The following is a 17,024-nucleotide window of genomic DNA, read 5'->3' as shown; positions in this document are numbered from 1 at the left end:
ATTTTCGGAGTATAAGACGCAGATTAGTTTTTGGGGAGGAAAATAGTTGGGGGGAGGATCTGCCTAAGGTATTCATCTGGCTAGGGTCCTTAGTCTGGTCAGCTTCAGCACATTATTTTGCTAGCTTTGAGTGCAGGCGCTTTTTATCCCCTGCTTGGGGATAAAAAACAACTTCTAAAGCACAGCTGAAAGGGAGCAGCAATGAGAAAAGCAGGCAAACCATGGAGATCACTTTACTCGCTAGCACCTCGTTAGCGCTGAAAAAAAGGTTCTAAAGCACAGCTGAGAGTCAGTGGGAGCAGGCAAAGCTCAGAAGATTGCTTCACTCCCTAGCGCCTCATTAGGGCTGAAAAAAAGCTTCGAAAAAGCTACATTTGGAGTATAAGACGCACCCAAATTTTCAGCCTCTTTTGGAGGGGGAGTGCATCTTATACTCAAAAAAATATGGTACGTATATCTGTTCTTAGTTTTATTTTATAACCCTCTTGAAGAAATTATATCATGATAAATTAGCCATTTACTTATTTGTTATCTATAAAATGCTTTTTGTGCTGAAAGCTACAAAGCTGTTTTCAGCCACATTCTGTATTTACATTTATTCCATACTATAAATATATAATTCAGATTTATGTCCTTCTAACTCCAATAACCTCTCTTTGCAACACCTACTCAAGGCTAAACAATAGGACCAAAATATAATTTCAAATCTGGTAGACCTAATCCTCTTTCCTTTGTATCTTGCAATACCTTATATTAATTTATGGGATTTTTTTCTTATGCTATACAAATTCCAACAAACCTGCTTTTTTCCATTGAGAAAATTCCCATTTATTTGTATTCTTTGCTTTCTGCTGTTAATGAATTAGCCATCATTCTTTATTTAAGAATCTTTGCTGAGAAACTTTGTCAGAGGCTCAAGTTTACATATTTTTGATAGGAGGTTAGCAAATACATATTTGATTTTTTTTAGTTAATGCCCTCAGGATGTCATGATCAATTGTTTTGTTTATGAGGTTTGCAGGCCACGTGACAACAAAATGATTCTTTACAGCTTGCATTAAGTAAAAACAATAAAGTGATGAAAAACAGCAAGAAATCCTGTCTATCTGGATTATTATAGCTTTTCAAGATGTCCTAGAATATCTTTTCTTTTTAATTGCTCTAATTTGTTTAATTGTTCTTATTCTATCCAAAAGAAAATCTGTATGATTCAAATATCACAGGACTCCCCAACCCATGGACTGTGGGCCATTACTGGGCCATAGCCTGTTCGGAACCGGGCCATGTAAGCAGTGGGCGAATGCATGTATATGAAGCTCTCCTCATGCAAGCAGTGACCACTTGTGCTCACTTGCAAAGCTCCCCTTGTGAGCAGCGCGTGCCCTCTGCTCACATAAATGGAGCTGCTCATGTGCTCCCACCTGCCATTCGCAGGAAACTATACCCTCTTCCTCCACCCACCCACCCCCAAAATCGGGCCACCAAGCCAAAAGGGTTGGAGACCGATGAACTATCAGTCCTTTATCTCCTACAGTGAAGATAGCATTTATAAATACCACTTTCATATATCATATAGTAGCAGATTAGATACTATAATCTATAATATCTAAGCATATTTAATTTGGGTGGTGAATAGTTAATTTCTTTCCTGATATTATATGAAATATTAATGATATTTCATTTATATTCATTCGTATAATGATAGAGCTGTAATAAGAAAACTATGTACACATAGTCCTTGACTTACAACTGTTCACTTGATGATTGTTTGAAATTATGACTTGGAAAAAATGACTTACAATCCATCCTTAAAATTACTGTTATCATAGAACTCCCATGGTCATGTGCAATTGAAATTCTTAGTAACTGGCTTGCATTGTTGCAGCATCTTGCTGTCACATCATAATTTGTAACTTTGCTGTCCAGCTTCTAACAAGCAAAGTCAATTGGGGATGCTGGATTTGCTTAACAACTGAGATTCACTTAATAATAGGAAGAGCCTTGGTGGCGCAGCAGACTAAAGTGCTGTTAAATAGCACTTAGCTGCCAGCTGCCTGCAATTACTGCGAGTTCAAATCTTACCAGGCTCAAGGTTGACTCAGCCTTCCATCCTTCCGAGGTAGGTAAAATGAGGACCCGGATTGTGGGGGCAATAAGCTGTATATATATAAAAAAAGAACACCGCTTTGGGGGGGGCGAAAGCCCTACTAAGCAGGTATATACAAAAGTATGAAAGCTATTGTTTAACGCATTGTAAGCCGCCCTAAGTCTCCAGAGAAGGGCGGCATATATATATATATATATATATATATATAAATGATAGGACTTCCGGTGGCATTGTAGACGTTGGCGGACGCTCCTTTGGGGGCGCCAGCCCCGCGATTTCGTAAAGCCGCTAGAACAGCGAAAATCAGCTGTCTAGTGGCTTGGAAACTTTCCCCTCAGGAAAAGAGGGCAGCTGGAGCTCGGAGGGTGAGAGCTCCCCAGGAACCTGGTAGAGCTCCAAATCCGGGACGTGTCTACGCTATGCAGAACAAGACGCCGCGACCACCCCTGCAAACAACTTTTTAACAACACGTGGATTAAAAGCAGGCAGAGCAAAGACAGGAGCGGTTACAATTGCAAGTACTAAACTTTAACTCCAGTTGAATTTTGCTTCCTTCTGAGTTTGTTAAGAATGGGGAAAAAGTGAGGCTTCTGGTCTGGCTTCCGTCGCCGCCAGACGGTCCTTTGAGACCGCCAGCCCCGTCGCCCATAAAGAGCCGCCTTTACACCTGAAAGGCGGCTTGAAAAACTCCGTTTCCGTAAGGAAACGTGAGACAGAGCCGGCGAGGGCAGGTAGAGCCCTCTGTGAAGTCCCCAGAGTTCCTTTTTACCTCTGGGGAGGAAGCAGGATGAGGCTCCCTATTCTCCTCGCTGCTGCTCCGGGCTTCGGGCGAACTCTGCTCTTTGCAGAGCCAGGCAATGGGACCAGATCAACCAACGAAAACTAACAGACTTTCTGAATAAGAAGGATGAAATCTGAACTTGGGACCCTAAACTGCAAGTACTTCTAACAACCCTAAGATTGATTTTAAAAGCAAAGAAGAGTGGAAGGGGGGAAAAAGAAAGTTTAAAATGGCGACTGGCTGAGGCTTGAGAAGAGCTGAAAGCGAAAGTCCTTCCGTTTGACTAGTTTAATATGTTACAAAGTAACTGAGATAACAGCGCTGGCTAGAAGTGAAGAGAAAAATTCTTATTTCATGCTTCTTCCTTCTTAGAGACTTGATATTGATATTGTTTGGAGAGAAATCTTCTTCTTTAAAGGGGAAAAAAGGAAAAAAAATAAAATCTGCTTGTGTGGCAGGATGGCGTTAAAACTCACAAAGCCAGACAACCAAGCTGTGGGGGGTGGGGCTCCCCCATTCACAAACCACAAGAACAAGTTTTGAGTTTTCAAATGCAGAGGAATGGCTTTAAAGATCTAACGCAATTTGTATTGGAGGAGATGGCAAGACATGATGAGATTGTGAACCAGAACCTTGAAAAATTTAGACAGGAAATTAAAGAGTTGGTTCAACAAAAGTATGATAAATTCAAGCAACATATGATAAGTTTCTTAGACGCAATGATAAAGATGGATGAAAAGTTTAATTCAGAAATAGAGTCTAATATGAAGGAAGTTGATTACAAGATTCATAATTTGGATAATAAAATACAAAGAATTGAAAACGATTTAATAATGATTCAAGAAAATAGCTCAGAAGTAGAGCCAAAAATAAAGGAAGCTGACTACAAGACTTACAATGCAGATAATATAAAACAAAGGATTGAAAATGAAGTCATAATGATGCAATTCAGATTTATGGAATTTGCGGTCAGAATTAGGGGAATACAGGAAGATAAAAGAGAAGATTTGAGAAAGATGTCTGCTGAAGTTCTGGCTGGGATTTTAAAGGTTAGTCCTGAAGAGGTATCCTGCAAGATTGATAAGGCCTACAGAGTTAATTCTTGGGTGGCAAAGCAAAGGCAGCTGCCTAGAGATGTGATGATCTATTTTACTGATAAAGAAATAAGAAATGATATTGTGCAAAAGTCTTTAAACTCCACCCTTAAAATGCATGGAAGGAAGATTTGGATATTTTATTTTTATTTTATTTATTTTATTGAATTTCTATACCGCCCTACTCCCGAAGGACTCAGGGCGGTGCACAGCCATAAAATAAAACACATAGATATACAAAATTTAAAATCAAATAAAATGAATTAAATAAATTTGGCTGAATTAGTACCCATAATTTAAGATACCCATTTTTTAAAATACATTAAGAATTTAAAAATTTAAAATTTACACTTAAAAGGGAGAAGATTTAGGCGAGGCCAGATTGATGAAATAAAAACGTCTTCAACTCGCGGCGGAAGGTGCGCAGATCCGGAATTCTCCGTATCTCTGGGGGGAGCTCATTCCAGATCGTCGGTGCCCCCACAGAGAAGGCTCTCCCCCTAGAGGCCGACAGCCGACATTGTTTGGCTGACGGCACCTGGAGGAGCCCCTCTCTGTGGGAGCGTACTGGTCGGTGGGAGGCTGTGAATGGTAGTAGGCGGTCCCGTAAGTATTTAAAGAGCTACCGCCCAAGATGTTAAAAGATAGAAAGGATTTTGGATTTTTAGTGACTGAGCTAAAGAAACAAAACATCCCATTTAGGTGGGATGTTCCAGTTGGTATAATATTGAGATATCAAGGAGAAAGATATCAACTAAATACTGTTGAAAAAGCGGAAGAATTTTACTATAAGGTTTTTAAAATGGGTTCAACATCTCCATGTATAACACACGAGGGGAATAAAGAAAAGCAAAATCAACAAGAGATTGAAATTCAGGCTAAGCAGATGGTGGTGGAGGTAACGGAAAAACAACAAGCTACAGAGGCCTTTGTGGACGAGCCGCTTTTGGATTCTCCTTCAGAGGTTATAGTTGGATTACCTATAAATACAAGAGAGGCGGCTTTGGATTCTAATGTGATGACTTATCAAGCTACAGACCAACATGGAAATCAAACAGTTGATATACAACTCATAGAAAGGAAACTAGGATGGAGATCTAAGCCACAAAAAGTTAAGAAAAGAAGAAGCAGGTCCTACAAAAATAAAATTTTTTAGACTAAATAACAGTGTAATGCCAGTTACTTAAGAGACGATTGAATATATGAAAATATAGTTGAGGCAAAGTATTGGTTTATATTATCTTGAGGAGAGTGACAGATCTCTGCAGTGCTGTACTTTTGGGATGTGGAAGATGGCCTTAAATTGAGTGGATTGGAACTTTCTATTTTGGACTCTTTGACAAATGGATTACGTTTATGCTGAGCTACAAGGCAAGAGAATTATGGGATTGGGGCATGCAGAAAATCTGGTTGTTACCCTAACACGGTGGTTGGAATTAATAATCTAGATGGAAGACATTACAGAAGACACTATATGGAATACAAATATAAAGTCACTCGGGTGCTTGTTAACTCGTTAATCCTGTTAGCCCTGTTTAACACTAATGGACTTTGCCCTTAAAGATTTAAGACTCTGGGATTAAAGAATATAGTATTGATTTACCAGTAAGCAACATTATTGACTAAAAAGATTGGGATTAAGAACATTTACTGGATTTATTGAGCTGGTTGTTGAAAAGTGCAATTTGAAAAATGGCTTCAAGGCAAAGAAAAATAGGTGCTCCTAAAAGTACTGGAAGTTCTCCTGCTCAAACACCCAGATTGCAGTCCCTGTTGGCTCCAGCGGATACACAAACAAAAATACAAATGCAAACACAAGTATTGACACTTGAAGCTCTTCAAGGGGCCTTAAAGGTACAAGCCTCTGATTTGCAAGAAAAAATTACAGCTGCTTTTAAAGATGTGTCTGAGGAAATGGCTGCAATTAAGGACCTAATCCAAACCAGAAATCAAGAAATAAGAGAGGATATTGTGGAAACACTTCAAGGTTTGGTAGGTCATGTTGCAACGTTGGAGGAAAAGGTGGAAGAAATCAATCTAATGTGAATTTGGAGAATAAAGTGGATGAGGCTCAAATTAAGATGGGAAAGACAGAGGCAGAAGTTACAATGATACAATATAGGACGATGGAATTTGCTTTGAGAGTAAGAGGCCTGAAAGAAAATAACCAGGAAAACCTGAAAGAGATTTTTGCAGAAGCACTTGCACAGTTAACTGGAGAATCAAAAGCAGAGTGTGACTGGCAAATTGACAAAATTTATCGTGTTAATTCATGGATTGCCAGGCAAAGACAACTACCAAGAGATATTGTAATCTATTTTGTCACTAGGAGGATAAGAAATGGGATTTTACAAGCTTCCTACAAAAAGAAACTACAAGTGGCAGGACAGGAGGTTGCAATAATGAAGGAAATTCCACCTCAAATGTTGAGATCCAGAAAGGACTATGCATTTCTAGTGGATGAACTTAGAAACCGCCAGATAAAATACAGATGGGAGGCTCCAGCCGGATTAGTGGTGAATTATTCAGGAGAATGATATCGTCTTAATACAGTTTGGAAGGCAAGAGATTTTTATATCAATATACTAAAGGCTGGATACCCACCATCTCCAGGAGCCAGAAGAAGAAAAGAAGCAGGAGAGGCCAGAAAGGAAGGCATGCAGGTACAAGCCCAAGGAGGTGCCTTGAGTACCCAAGAAGAATTACTGCAACTCCCGGGTGCTGTTCAAGCTTTGGAACTATTTGAAAAAACAGAAGAAGCTAAGGAACAAAGACAAACTCGAGCGGCAACCAAACGGAAAGAACAAGAGTTAAAGATGCAACAAACTCAGATAATAACCCAAGAAAGTACAAACACAAATACAGAAGCTGTGGGGGGGGGGGGACCGAAGAAGAAATTCCAGGAGGCCTTCCAGTCAGTACTCAAAAAGCTTCAAGGGGCCAAGGATGGCAACTAGATTTTTAACTTGGAATGTTAATGGTTAAATTCACCACAAAAAAGAAAGAAAATATTCCATTATTTGAAACAATTTAAAAATGATGTAATTTGTTTGCAAGAAACACATATTAGAATAAATGATCAAAAATATTTGCTAAATGCGAGATTGGGAACACATTTTGTGGCATCTGCTCCAGAGAAGAAAAATGGCATAGTTATATACTTAAGGAAAGACTTAATGGCTAAATTAATTGAAGCAGATCCTCAAGGAAGATTTATAGCAATCGAATTATTAATAGAAGGAAAGAAAATACTCTTAATAGGAGTATATGCACCCAATCAACAACAAGAAAAATTTTACAAGTTGCTGCACACAAAATTAATACAATGGGACTATAAATCGTGTATACTGTTGGGTCATTGGAATGGAGTATTGGACACTAGAATGGACAAGAAGGGGCTTCTGCAAAATATTCAAATGCAAGCAAGATTGCCTAAATCCTTTTTTGATATGATGGATGATACGGAGCTGAGAGATATTTGGCGTGAACAGAATGCTAAAGAACAAGACATTACATTTTTCTCAGACAGGCACCAATCCTTTTCTAGAATTGATTTTATATTAATTACAAATGATTTTCTTTCCAGGGTGAAGAAGACGAAGATATGTCCAAGAACTCTTAACAGATTTTTTTTGATTTTTTTTAAAAAAATCATTGATTTTTATCCACCCTGATCATAAGTCAAGGCTACCTATATACTGATGTTATATCACCAAATAATTAAATATAAATAATTAAATAATTAAATTTAAATTAAATAATTGAAATATAAGAATTCTTCACAACTCTCCCTCTCCTTCTTTCTCCCTCCCTCCCTCTCTCTCCCTTCTCCCCCTCCCTCTGTCAGACACACATAGACATAGATGCATACCCACACATAGACATAGATGCATACCCACACATATCAAGGGATGCATAATTATCAATTGCAATTAACTTTTGTTTGAAAATTTGCCATGTTTGTATAAAACTACAGATTAGTCAATATGTATTCAATAATACTTATTACTATTATAATGTCTGTTGTAGGAGATGATATATTTGTGATTTGAAAAATAATACATAGCATTTGATTGATGTTTCTGTAAGGATGACTGATTACCTGTCAGAATGGAAACTTAATTTAATAGTATATAGTTTTCTGAATGAAAAAATAGATATAAATCTAGTAATACATATCAGCAATGTACTGCAAATAACATGTATCATATATATGAGATCAGAATTGTTGCATAGCTTTTGAAACAATTGTGAAACACAACAGTGTTCTTCTTAAGATTGTGAGAAGAATTGTCTCTATTCTTAAAATTGTGAGAAGAATATTAAAATCTCCAATGATCCTTTTATAGGAACTGTGAAGTAACAGAGCAGTTTATTACTATATTATGTGAATTGGAATGAGTGAAAGTGGGTTGACTTTGGGATAGGGAAAAGAGAAAAGTACAACTTTATCTGAAAAGTGACAAACTGAATTTCAAGACACTGTAATTATAGAAGTATCCATATTCTGACTTAAATTTGTGGTGTTCATCTTTAATACATAAAAATAAAATTCATCAGCATACTTTATTAATATATTCAACCCTTGTTACAGTTCCTTTTTAAAAATATGTTTATTTTTAGATAATGAAAGAAATCCAAGAGCACAAAATTAAAATATATGAATTCCCAGAAACAGATGATGAAGAAGAAAATAAGCTGGTTAAAAAGATTAAGGTACCAAAATATATTGAAACAAATTTTTACAGTTTCATGTCACAAAATTCTGTGCAAATGGGTTTTATTTTAATGGACTAGAGTCCTTCCACAAAAAATGTGTATCAGATATCTATCTATCTATAGAAAACTCTGGTATATATAAACTTTTAAACACTTTGACATACATCATAATAGAACCAGATTATTAGGGAAAGTTTTGATTGTTGTTTAATATCTCAAGCGTACTAAAACAACTTTTGTTTATAAAATGTCCTTGCTTTTACTCTATTGTAGTGACTGCTTTTGAATGTTTCCTTTATTAAAAATAAAGGAATTATGCTACAAAAGAAAACAATGGTGAATCTTACCTAAATCCTCTCTTCTTTTTAAAATAACAAGCATATTCAGATTTTTTATTTTTGATTTTGATTTACCATAATCGTCATCAATAGCTAGGCAAAATATATTTAATTTGAAGCAAAGAAAAGAAAGTTCGTATTTCCAACCTAATGGAATGTTTGTAATATTTCTTACTTTTTAACAAGTAAGATTTTAAAATGAGAGACTGTAGTGCCCTCTTATGGTAAATTGCCACATGGTCATGTAGTGAGGTGATAAATATACTTATAAAATAAATTTAGATTTCTTACCATAGTGTTTTCGCAATCATTCAATCATCTGTCTGCTCATTTTATTATTTGGTTCTAAATGGATGTTCATGTGATTTTGCATGAAATATACTGGTAGTAAAATCATTTCAATTCTGAGGGATGTTATTGAAACTCATTGTGTGGCAGTTTAGGCTTAGCAATTATATATGTTTATATAACATTTCTCAGAATTGAAAAGAGTCTGGATGACCCTACAAAGAGTCACCGGGGGGGGGGGCATTATATGGATACAATAAGAGCAGAGAAGTATTGATGCTCTTACTGCAATGAGGTAAGCCTTAATAGTAGCTTTAACTCGTGTTTGGTTGAGTTCATTCTTTGTTTTCCTCCAGCAGTGCTCTAGCCATCTCTTGACCCTTTTCAACTCCCTCAATTCCTTCATGAACCACAGGGAGTAACTGGAGTGATGGGCCAAGAGAGGCCACGTAGTTGCTATGCTATCAGAGCCAGAGCCTCTCAGCAGGACTGTAGCAAATCAAGTATTTGCCCCAGCTGCTTTGAAAACCAATTGGGGCCATTAATTGCTGGAGACAAATCAAAAGGTTCTACCTTCCTGTGGATGGGATTAAAATTAAAAAATATAATCTTCAATTCCACCTGCACATGACTAGTCTTGAACAGAAAACTCGTAATTTTATAACCAGATGTTGTTCTTCTTTACACTTATAGTCAGTCTTGTATTAGCTGGGTCATTCCACGTCAAGTGGTCTGATTTCACGAACATGCCCAGGTCAACCATCATGGATTTTGATGAAATTTGGTGTGAACATGCACACACGTCCCAATGAACATTGGTAAAGTGTTATGTTTGCCAATGCAATACTTGCAGAGATAGTCATTTGTATGACCCCATACCGCAGCATTTGACAGTATCACTCTGAGATTTCAGCAACTTTGAGACATAATATCTCTGGCAATATTTTGTTGGGAGAAACAAAACCTGGCCATCTTGTACAACTTGTTGTGTTCTATTAAATAAAATAATAAAAACATTCTCATGAGTGATCTCCATCTAGATAATTGGGAGCAAAGTTGGCCGAAAATGACCAGCGCAAAAAAAAAGGGTAAAGTTTGGCTTCTTATCTCTCCGGAAGGAAAGGTATGAGAAACGTGAAACCTTGTGCATAATAACTTAGCAACACAAGGTTGTCGAATATAAAATTTCATTCTCCTACTGCTTTCCAATAGTTCACAAATGGAGTGTAAAGTTGACGATTTTTGTAAAAATGCCAAAAATAGGGTATTTTCAGCCCGCTTTTACAAAAAAAGACCTTCTGGAAACTCTGTTAAATCATTCTCATTAGAGGGGACTTCCGGCGGTGACATCATCACGAACGGGTGAGGAAACGGAGGCTCTGATACCCAAATTTCCTCATTAATTGATCTTTAAGGGCATTCCCGAACATGGAGGGATCGGGAAACGAAAGAGGAACTCGCGAAGCCCCCTGGTGTTGCTCTGTCATCAGGGAGGTCGAGTGATCAACCTCTTAAATTGGTGGAGAAGTCGGCCTTATCGGCGGACAGGAGTGATGGCGCCCGCCTAGATCGAAGCAAATAGTGGAAGCAAATCCGAGTGACAGTCAGATAGATCACCTACAATAGAGGCAGTAAACAGGAAACGCAAGCTCGAATCAGAGGAAGACAAGTGAGTTACAACAGCAGCGGTACAAGAGGAGAAGGAAAAAAGGGGAAACAACTACAGCGCGGAAGAGAGAACCCATAGAATGACTAAGCAAATATAAGAAAAGGAGAAATAGTGCTCGAAGCGGTGTGAGTGCAGACTTTTACAGCTGAGCAAAGGGAGCAGCCTGTGGACTCTGTGGATATAGACAAGCCGTTTGAACCTGGGAACTATAACTGACTCAAAACCCAAAATATCGAAAACTGAGTGCAGAGACTGAAATACCGGACTAAGTGGTGAAATTCACGGATACAGAAGACCTGTCTGGATTTCGGACTTTGGATTTACAAATAAATTTGGACAATAAGAACTTAAGTTTAAAAAAAAAGATTTGAAAACTGAATGCAGAGATCCGATTACTGGGAGAAGTAAAAAAAAAAAAAAGACAGAGACGGACACAGATCGCGTTTTTATGACCGTGAAAGAACTGATCGAGAGAGGTAAGCAAGAAGACAACAAAGACCAAAGAAAATAAAAATTAAGACAAGAAGGAAGTGAATTATTAATTTTGAACTGTTTAATTAGTTAATAAGTTTAATATTTAAAAGAAATATATAAGATAATATTTTTATAGCTATAAATTGTATTGTGAAATTGTGGTTAGATAAGGAATTATTGTTAAAGTGAAAGATTGATTTTTATACAAAATAACAAATGAGTTGATTGTACGTTTGAGATAGACATTGAAAAAGGGGGTAATTGAAAAGATTGCTAATTAGAAAATTAAGAAAATTAAACTAAAATCTTGATTGATAAGTAAATTGATTTATATTGTGAATAAGAATTGCTCAATTGGGATAATTGGCAATATAATATAATATAACTATAAGCTGTGCGGTGTATAAACAGTGTTTGGAGGGGAAAAGAGATACTAAGGAATAACTTAGTAATTGATGTTAAGGTTGGAAAGCTTTACACGAATATTGAAAATGTCTACAATATCCACCATAACAAAGACAGGGAAAAAACCTACAACCAATACGTTAGTAATGACTCCTACCCCCTCACAACAAAAAACAATAGATAGCATGATGGGGAAAGAAAAAGAAAAAGAAAAACTGGAAATGGCACCAAATGTAATACAAGATATGTTTCAAAAGATCCAGGAAACACTGCTCCAAATACAAGAAAAAATAGCTGAAAATCAGGAAGAAATGAGAACGTTCCATGCAGAGATTAGAAATGAAATAGGAGAAGTCAAGGAGGATATCAAGACTATGAAGGATAAAATTGGGGGCATTCAAAATTCTGTAGCAGAAAATGAACAGAGAATTAGGAAAACAGAAACAAAAATAGATCATGTGGAATTAAAAGTAGAAGCAATGGAACAAAAAACCCTACAACTAAATAAAGAAATGTCAGATTCCTTGGCCATGCTCGAAATGGAAAAGGCCTCATACTTCTTGCGTTTTCAAAATATTCCAGAAGAAAAAAAAGAGGATTTAGAAGGGAAGATGGTGGAAATTATCGCAGGAATGAGACAAAAAGAGCCAGAAGAAATAAAAGGACAATTGAATGAAACTTACCACGTACAAACAAATTATATAAGAAAACACTGTCTGGCGAGAGAAGTCCATGTCAAATTCTTAAAAAAATCAATCCGAGATGAAGCCTATAAGAAATCTAGAGAAGAAACGGTGATCTATAATGAAAAAGAAATTATAATTTTAAAACAGATACCCCGAAGAGTAAGAAATCTACGACAACAATATCAGTTTTTAACACAACTATTGATCAAATATAAGATAATGTACAGATGGCTGCCAATAGAGGGGATCTTAATTACGTGGGAAGACAAAAAATATAAAATAGACACTCTAGAAAAGGCAAGAGAATTCCATAACACACACTTTAGACTAGAAGAAGAACAGGAAAGCAAGGAGGAAACAGATAGTAAAAGCCAAGAAGAAGAACCAATAGAAACAAATCAAGAAAAAGAAATAAGACAGAGGCAAGAAAAAGAGAGAGAACAGAGAGAAGGTACAAAAGCTAAGGCACGGATGGAAACAAGAAACACAAAAAAACAGATACGATAGGCAATGGATGAACAGATCAAACTCTTCTCAGTAAATATTAATGGCTTAAATGCCCCAAAGAAAAGGAATCAAATTTTCACAAAATTACGAAAATTAGAAGCAGATGTGATATGTCTGCAAGAAGTACACATTCAAAAAGACTATCAAAAAATCTTAGAAAACCCCAAATTAGGAAAACTATATTCATCTCTGGCCCAAAAAAAGAAAAAAGGAGTAGTGATTTACGTAAAAGAAAAAATACAATTAAATTAGTTTATACCATGAGCAAGGTAGAGTGGTGATGGTAGAACTAGAAATAGGAAAGAGGAAAATGTTAATTGTAGTGATTTATGCACCTAACCAAAAACTACAGTTTTTTTTTAAAGACCTACATATAAAATTAGCAGAATTAGAATATGACGATATTTGTGTAATAGGGGATTATAATGCAATAGTAAATGCAAAGAAGGACTACAAAACTGGGGGGGGGGGAGAAAAAAGAAATACTTCCAAAAGAATTTTTTACTATGGCTGAAGAAGTAAACTTGGCAGACGTATGGAGGGAAACACATGAAGAAGAGTCCCAATACACCTTTTACTCCCATCTGCATAACTCCTGGTCAAGATTGGACATGGCATGGATGACCCCAAATATCAAAATAGAAGTAGAAAAAATTGAGATAGGCACAAACCAATGGGCAGACCACAATCCACTATTCATAAACTGGAAAGGGGAAAGAAGATGTAAGAGATGGACAAGGAACCAAAGATTATGTAAAGAAAAAGAATTTAATTCGATGTTAGAAAAGGAAGTAAAAATATTTTTTCAGATAAATAAAATAGAGGAAACCTCTTTACAAAACACATGGGATACTTTAAAAGCATATATAAGGGGCCTAGTAATAGCATATACTAGGAAAAAGAATAAAGAGAAGAAAAAACAATTAGATAATTTAGAAAAAGACCTAAAACAAATAGAACAAAAACTCCAGGAAAAGCCCCAGAACAAAACAATAAGAGAAGAATGGGAAATGATTAAGCATAAATTGAATTTGATAAACCAAATAGAACTAGCCCAAAAAATAAAAATGGCGAAACAAAATTATTTCAAACACGCAAATAAAACGGGCAGATGGCTAGCCTATAAACTGAAAAAAGAACAGAAAAAAAGAACGATATACCAATTGAAAGACTATAAAGGAGAAATTCAACATAGTAAAGAGACCAAAAAAGAAATTAAGAAATTTTATGCGAATTTATATAATCAGAGAAAAATAGAGGAAGACAAGATAAAACAGTACGTAGGGAAATCAGGAATGCCAAAAAACACAGAAGAACAAAGAATAACTCTCAATAGGCCAATAACCAAATTAGAACTAGATGAAGTACTGAAAAAGCAAAAAAACAATAAAACACCGGGACCCGACGGGCTACCGGTAGAAATACATAAAACAATGCAAGAAGTATTGGGAGAGAATATGTTGCGATTATATAATGAAGCTATGGAGAAAGACAAAATACCAAATTCATGGACAGAAGCCATAATAACAATCATTCCAAAAGAAGATACAGATCTCCAGTTAATTAAAAACTACAGACCTATTTCATTATTGAATGCTGATTACAAAATATTTGCAGCAATCTTGGCCGAAAGGATTAAATCAGTATTAAATACAGTGGTGGGATTCAATTTTTTTAACAACAGGTTCTGTGGGTGTGGCTTAGTTGGGGGTGTGGCTTGGCAATCATGTGACTGGGTGGGCGTGGCTAGCTGGTCATGTGACTAGGCATGGCTGGCTGGTCATGTGACTGTGTAGGCGTGGCTAGCTGGTCATGTGACCGGGTGGGCGTGGCTATGTGCATAGGGACTACTCAGAGGACTGGAAAAAAGTCATTTATGACTGGGCCTCGCACTTTTGACCGGTCCTCACACTTATGACCATCCTCACATTTATGCCCGTGCAGCTTTCTTAACAATTCACTCATTTCACAACTGCTTCTCTTCACCATGGTGACAAGATAGGGCAAAAAGGTAAAATGTGAGGACAGTCGTAAGTTCGAGGACTGGTCAAAAGTGCGAGGACCAATCAAAAATAACTTTTTCAGCCCTCTGAGTAGTCCATATGCACAAAAGGACTACCCAGAGGGCTGAAAAAAGTGGTTTCTGACAGGTCCTCGCACTTTGACCGGTCTTCGCACTTATGACCATCCTCACATTTATGCCCGTGCAGCATTCTTAATAACCATGTTACTCATTTCACAACTGCTTCTTTTCACCATGGTGATAAGATAGGGCAAAAAAAGTAAAATGTGAGGACAGTCGTAAATTCGAGAACTGGTCAAAAGTGCAAGGACCAGTCAAAAATAACTTTTTCAGCTCTCTGAGTAGTCCATATGCACAAAAGGACTACCCAGAGGGCTGAAAAAAGTGGTTTCTGACAGGTCCTCGCACTTTTGACCGGTTTTCGCACTTATGACTGGTCATCATTTATGCCCATTGTAGCATTCTTAACAACCATGTCACTCATTTCACAACTGCTTCTCTTCATGGTGACAAGATAGGGCAAAAATGTAAAATGTGAGGACAGTCGTAAGTTCGAGGACTGGTCAAAAGTGCGAGGACCAGTCAGAAATAACTTTTTCAGCCCTCTGAGTAGTCCCTGTGCATAAAAGGATACAGCAATAGAGAGGGATGAAGGAAGGCAAGGGAAATTAGAGTAGGAGGGAGGGTAAGAGAGGGAGGAAGAGAGGAGGAGAAGGAGAAAGGAAGAGGAAGTAGGGAGGAGAAGAAGAGGGGGAGGAAGCGAAAGTAAGAAGGAAAGAAAAGAGAGAGGTGGTAGGTTTGAGGAGAAAGATTGCTGTACAATAAAAAAGATGAAAGGGAAGAAAGCCAACCCCAAACAAATATAAAGATATTAAGATAAAAGAATGAATTGTTAAACTTTAAAGAATAAAAGAGAATAAATATGAATAAATAACAATAATTAGAAACACACATACAAACGTACAATGTATTTTCTTTGAACAGAGTATTTGGCCGGTTCACAAATTTAAACAGTGTTTAGTCATTTCAATTAAATTTACAATTTCTATATTTCCCTTTTGCCATATTTATTTCTCATCTATTTTTGTAAAAAACCAATATTACCCTTCATCCTCATCTCTAATCTTAATGAAATTCAATTTTTCCCTTCTATTCTATATTATACCCCTTCCCATTGTCATCTATTTTTATATCCATCCTCACATTGGTTAATTATGTAATATTAGTTGTTTAATATAAATTCAACATTTTAATATAAATCAATTAGTTATATAACTACTTTTTTTGTATATTAATAAATATGAACATGAATATTCCAATTATTTCCATGCAATCCAATTTCTTACAAATCAATTAATTATATTTACCAATAATAGTAAACCAAATAATTTCCCCCATATATTCCTCCAAACCACAACTTAATCATTTCTGCTTTCAGAAATATACAATTAATAGTATCTCAATTATTACAATTCCCTAGTTAAATAGAGCTTTTTTTCTTTTGTGTTTTAAAATCTTGAACTCTCCTCTTTTTCCCTAAATTTCCCATTGTTTGCACCTACCTTTTTTGGTGAGGAAAAAGAAATCTGCCTGCCTAATTATCCAACGTTGCAGCAACAGCAAGCAGGTTTCAGTTTCGTTTTTCAGGATAGCTAGGGGAAAAAAATTGCTCCAGCAAGCAGCAGAGCCCTGAGCAAAATGGCTGAGACAAATCAGCTGAGACTCGGGAGCTGATCTAAGCAAGGGCTAATTAGCCTATGCTGAAGCTCCGCGGGCCAATAAAATTACAAAAAAACACCGAACCATTTGTTAAATTGCTGGCTCGCCCGTCCCTCGCCCACCACTATTTATTGGCAATAAATAGTGGTGCGGAGGGGCTGGGCAAGGCAGCAATTTAACAAACGGTTCGGCTCCTAGAACCGGCAGAATCCCA

General features: G+C 36.7%; 1 protein-coding gene across 9 annotated transcripts in view; it reads left to right on the top strand.

The window, feature by feature from the left end:
* Nucleotides 1-17,024, top strand: part of SEPTIN7 (septin 7) — a 148,687-nt gene that overhangs the window by 92,999 nt on the left and 38,664 nt on the right. For 6 of the 9 annotated variants that reach the window (XM_060686117.2, XM_087894061.1, XM_060686116.2 and 3 more), the window contains one exon: nt 8,606-8,698. The exons of the other annotated variants lie outside the window; for them this stretch is intronic. In XM_060686117.2, coding sequence (XP_060542100.1) covers nt 8,606-8,698 — 93 coding nt within the window. The remainder of the gene's footprint in view (nt 1-8,605; nt 8,699-17,024) is intronic. 9 annotated transcript variants of the gene reach the window in all.

The sequence above is a fragment of the Pantherophis guttatus genome, chromosome 4 (genome assembly GCF_059756535.1).
Source record: "Pantherophis guttatus breed Tessera chromosome 4, ASM5975653v1, whole genome shotgun sequence".
Classification (NCBI taxonomy): Eukaryota; Metazoa; Chordata; class Lepidosauria; order Squamata; family Colubridae; genus Pantherophis; species Pantherophis guttatus.
The sequence above is the reverse complement of the archived record's forward strand: the minus strand, read 5'-3'. Positions and strand labels throughout refer to the sequence as shown.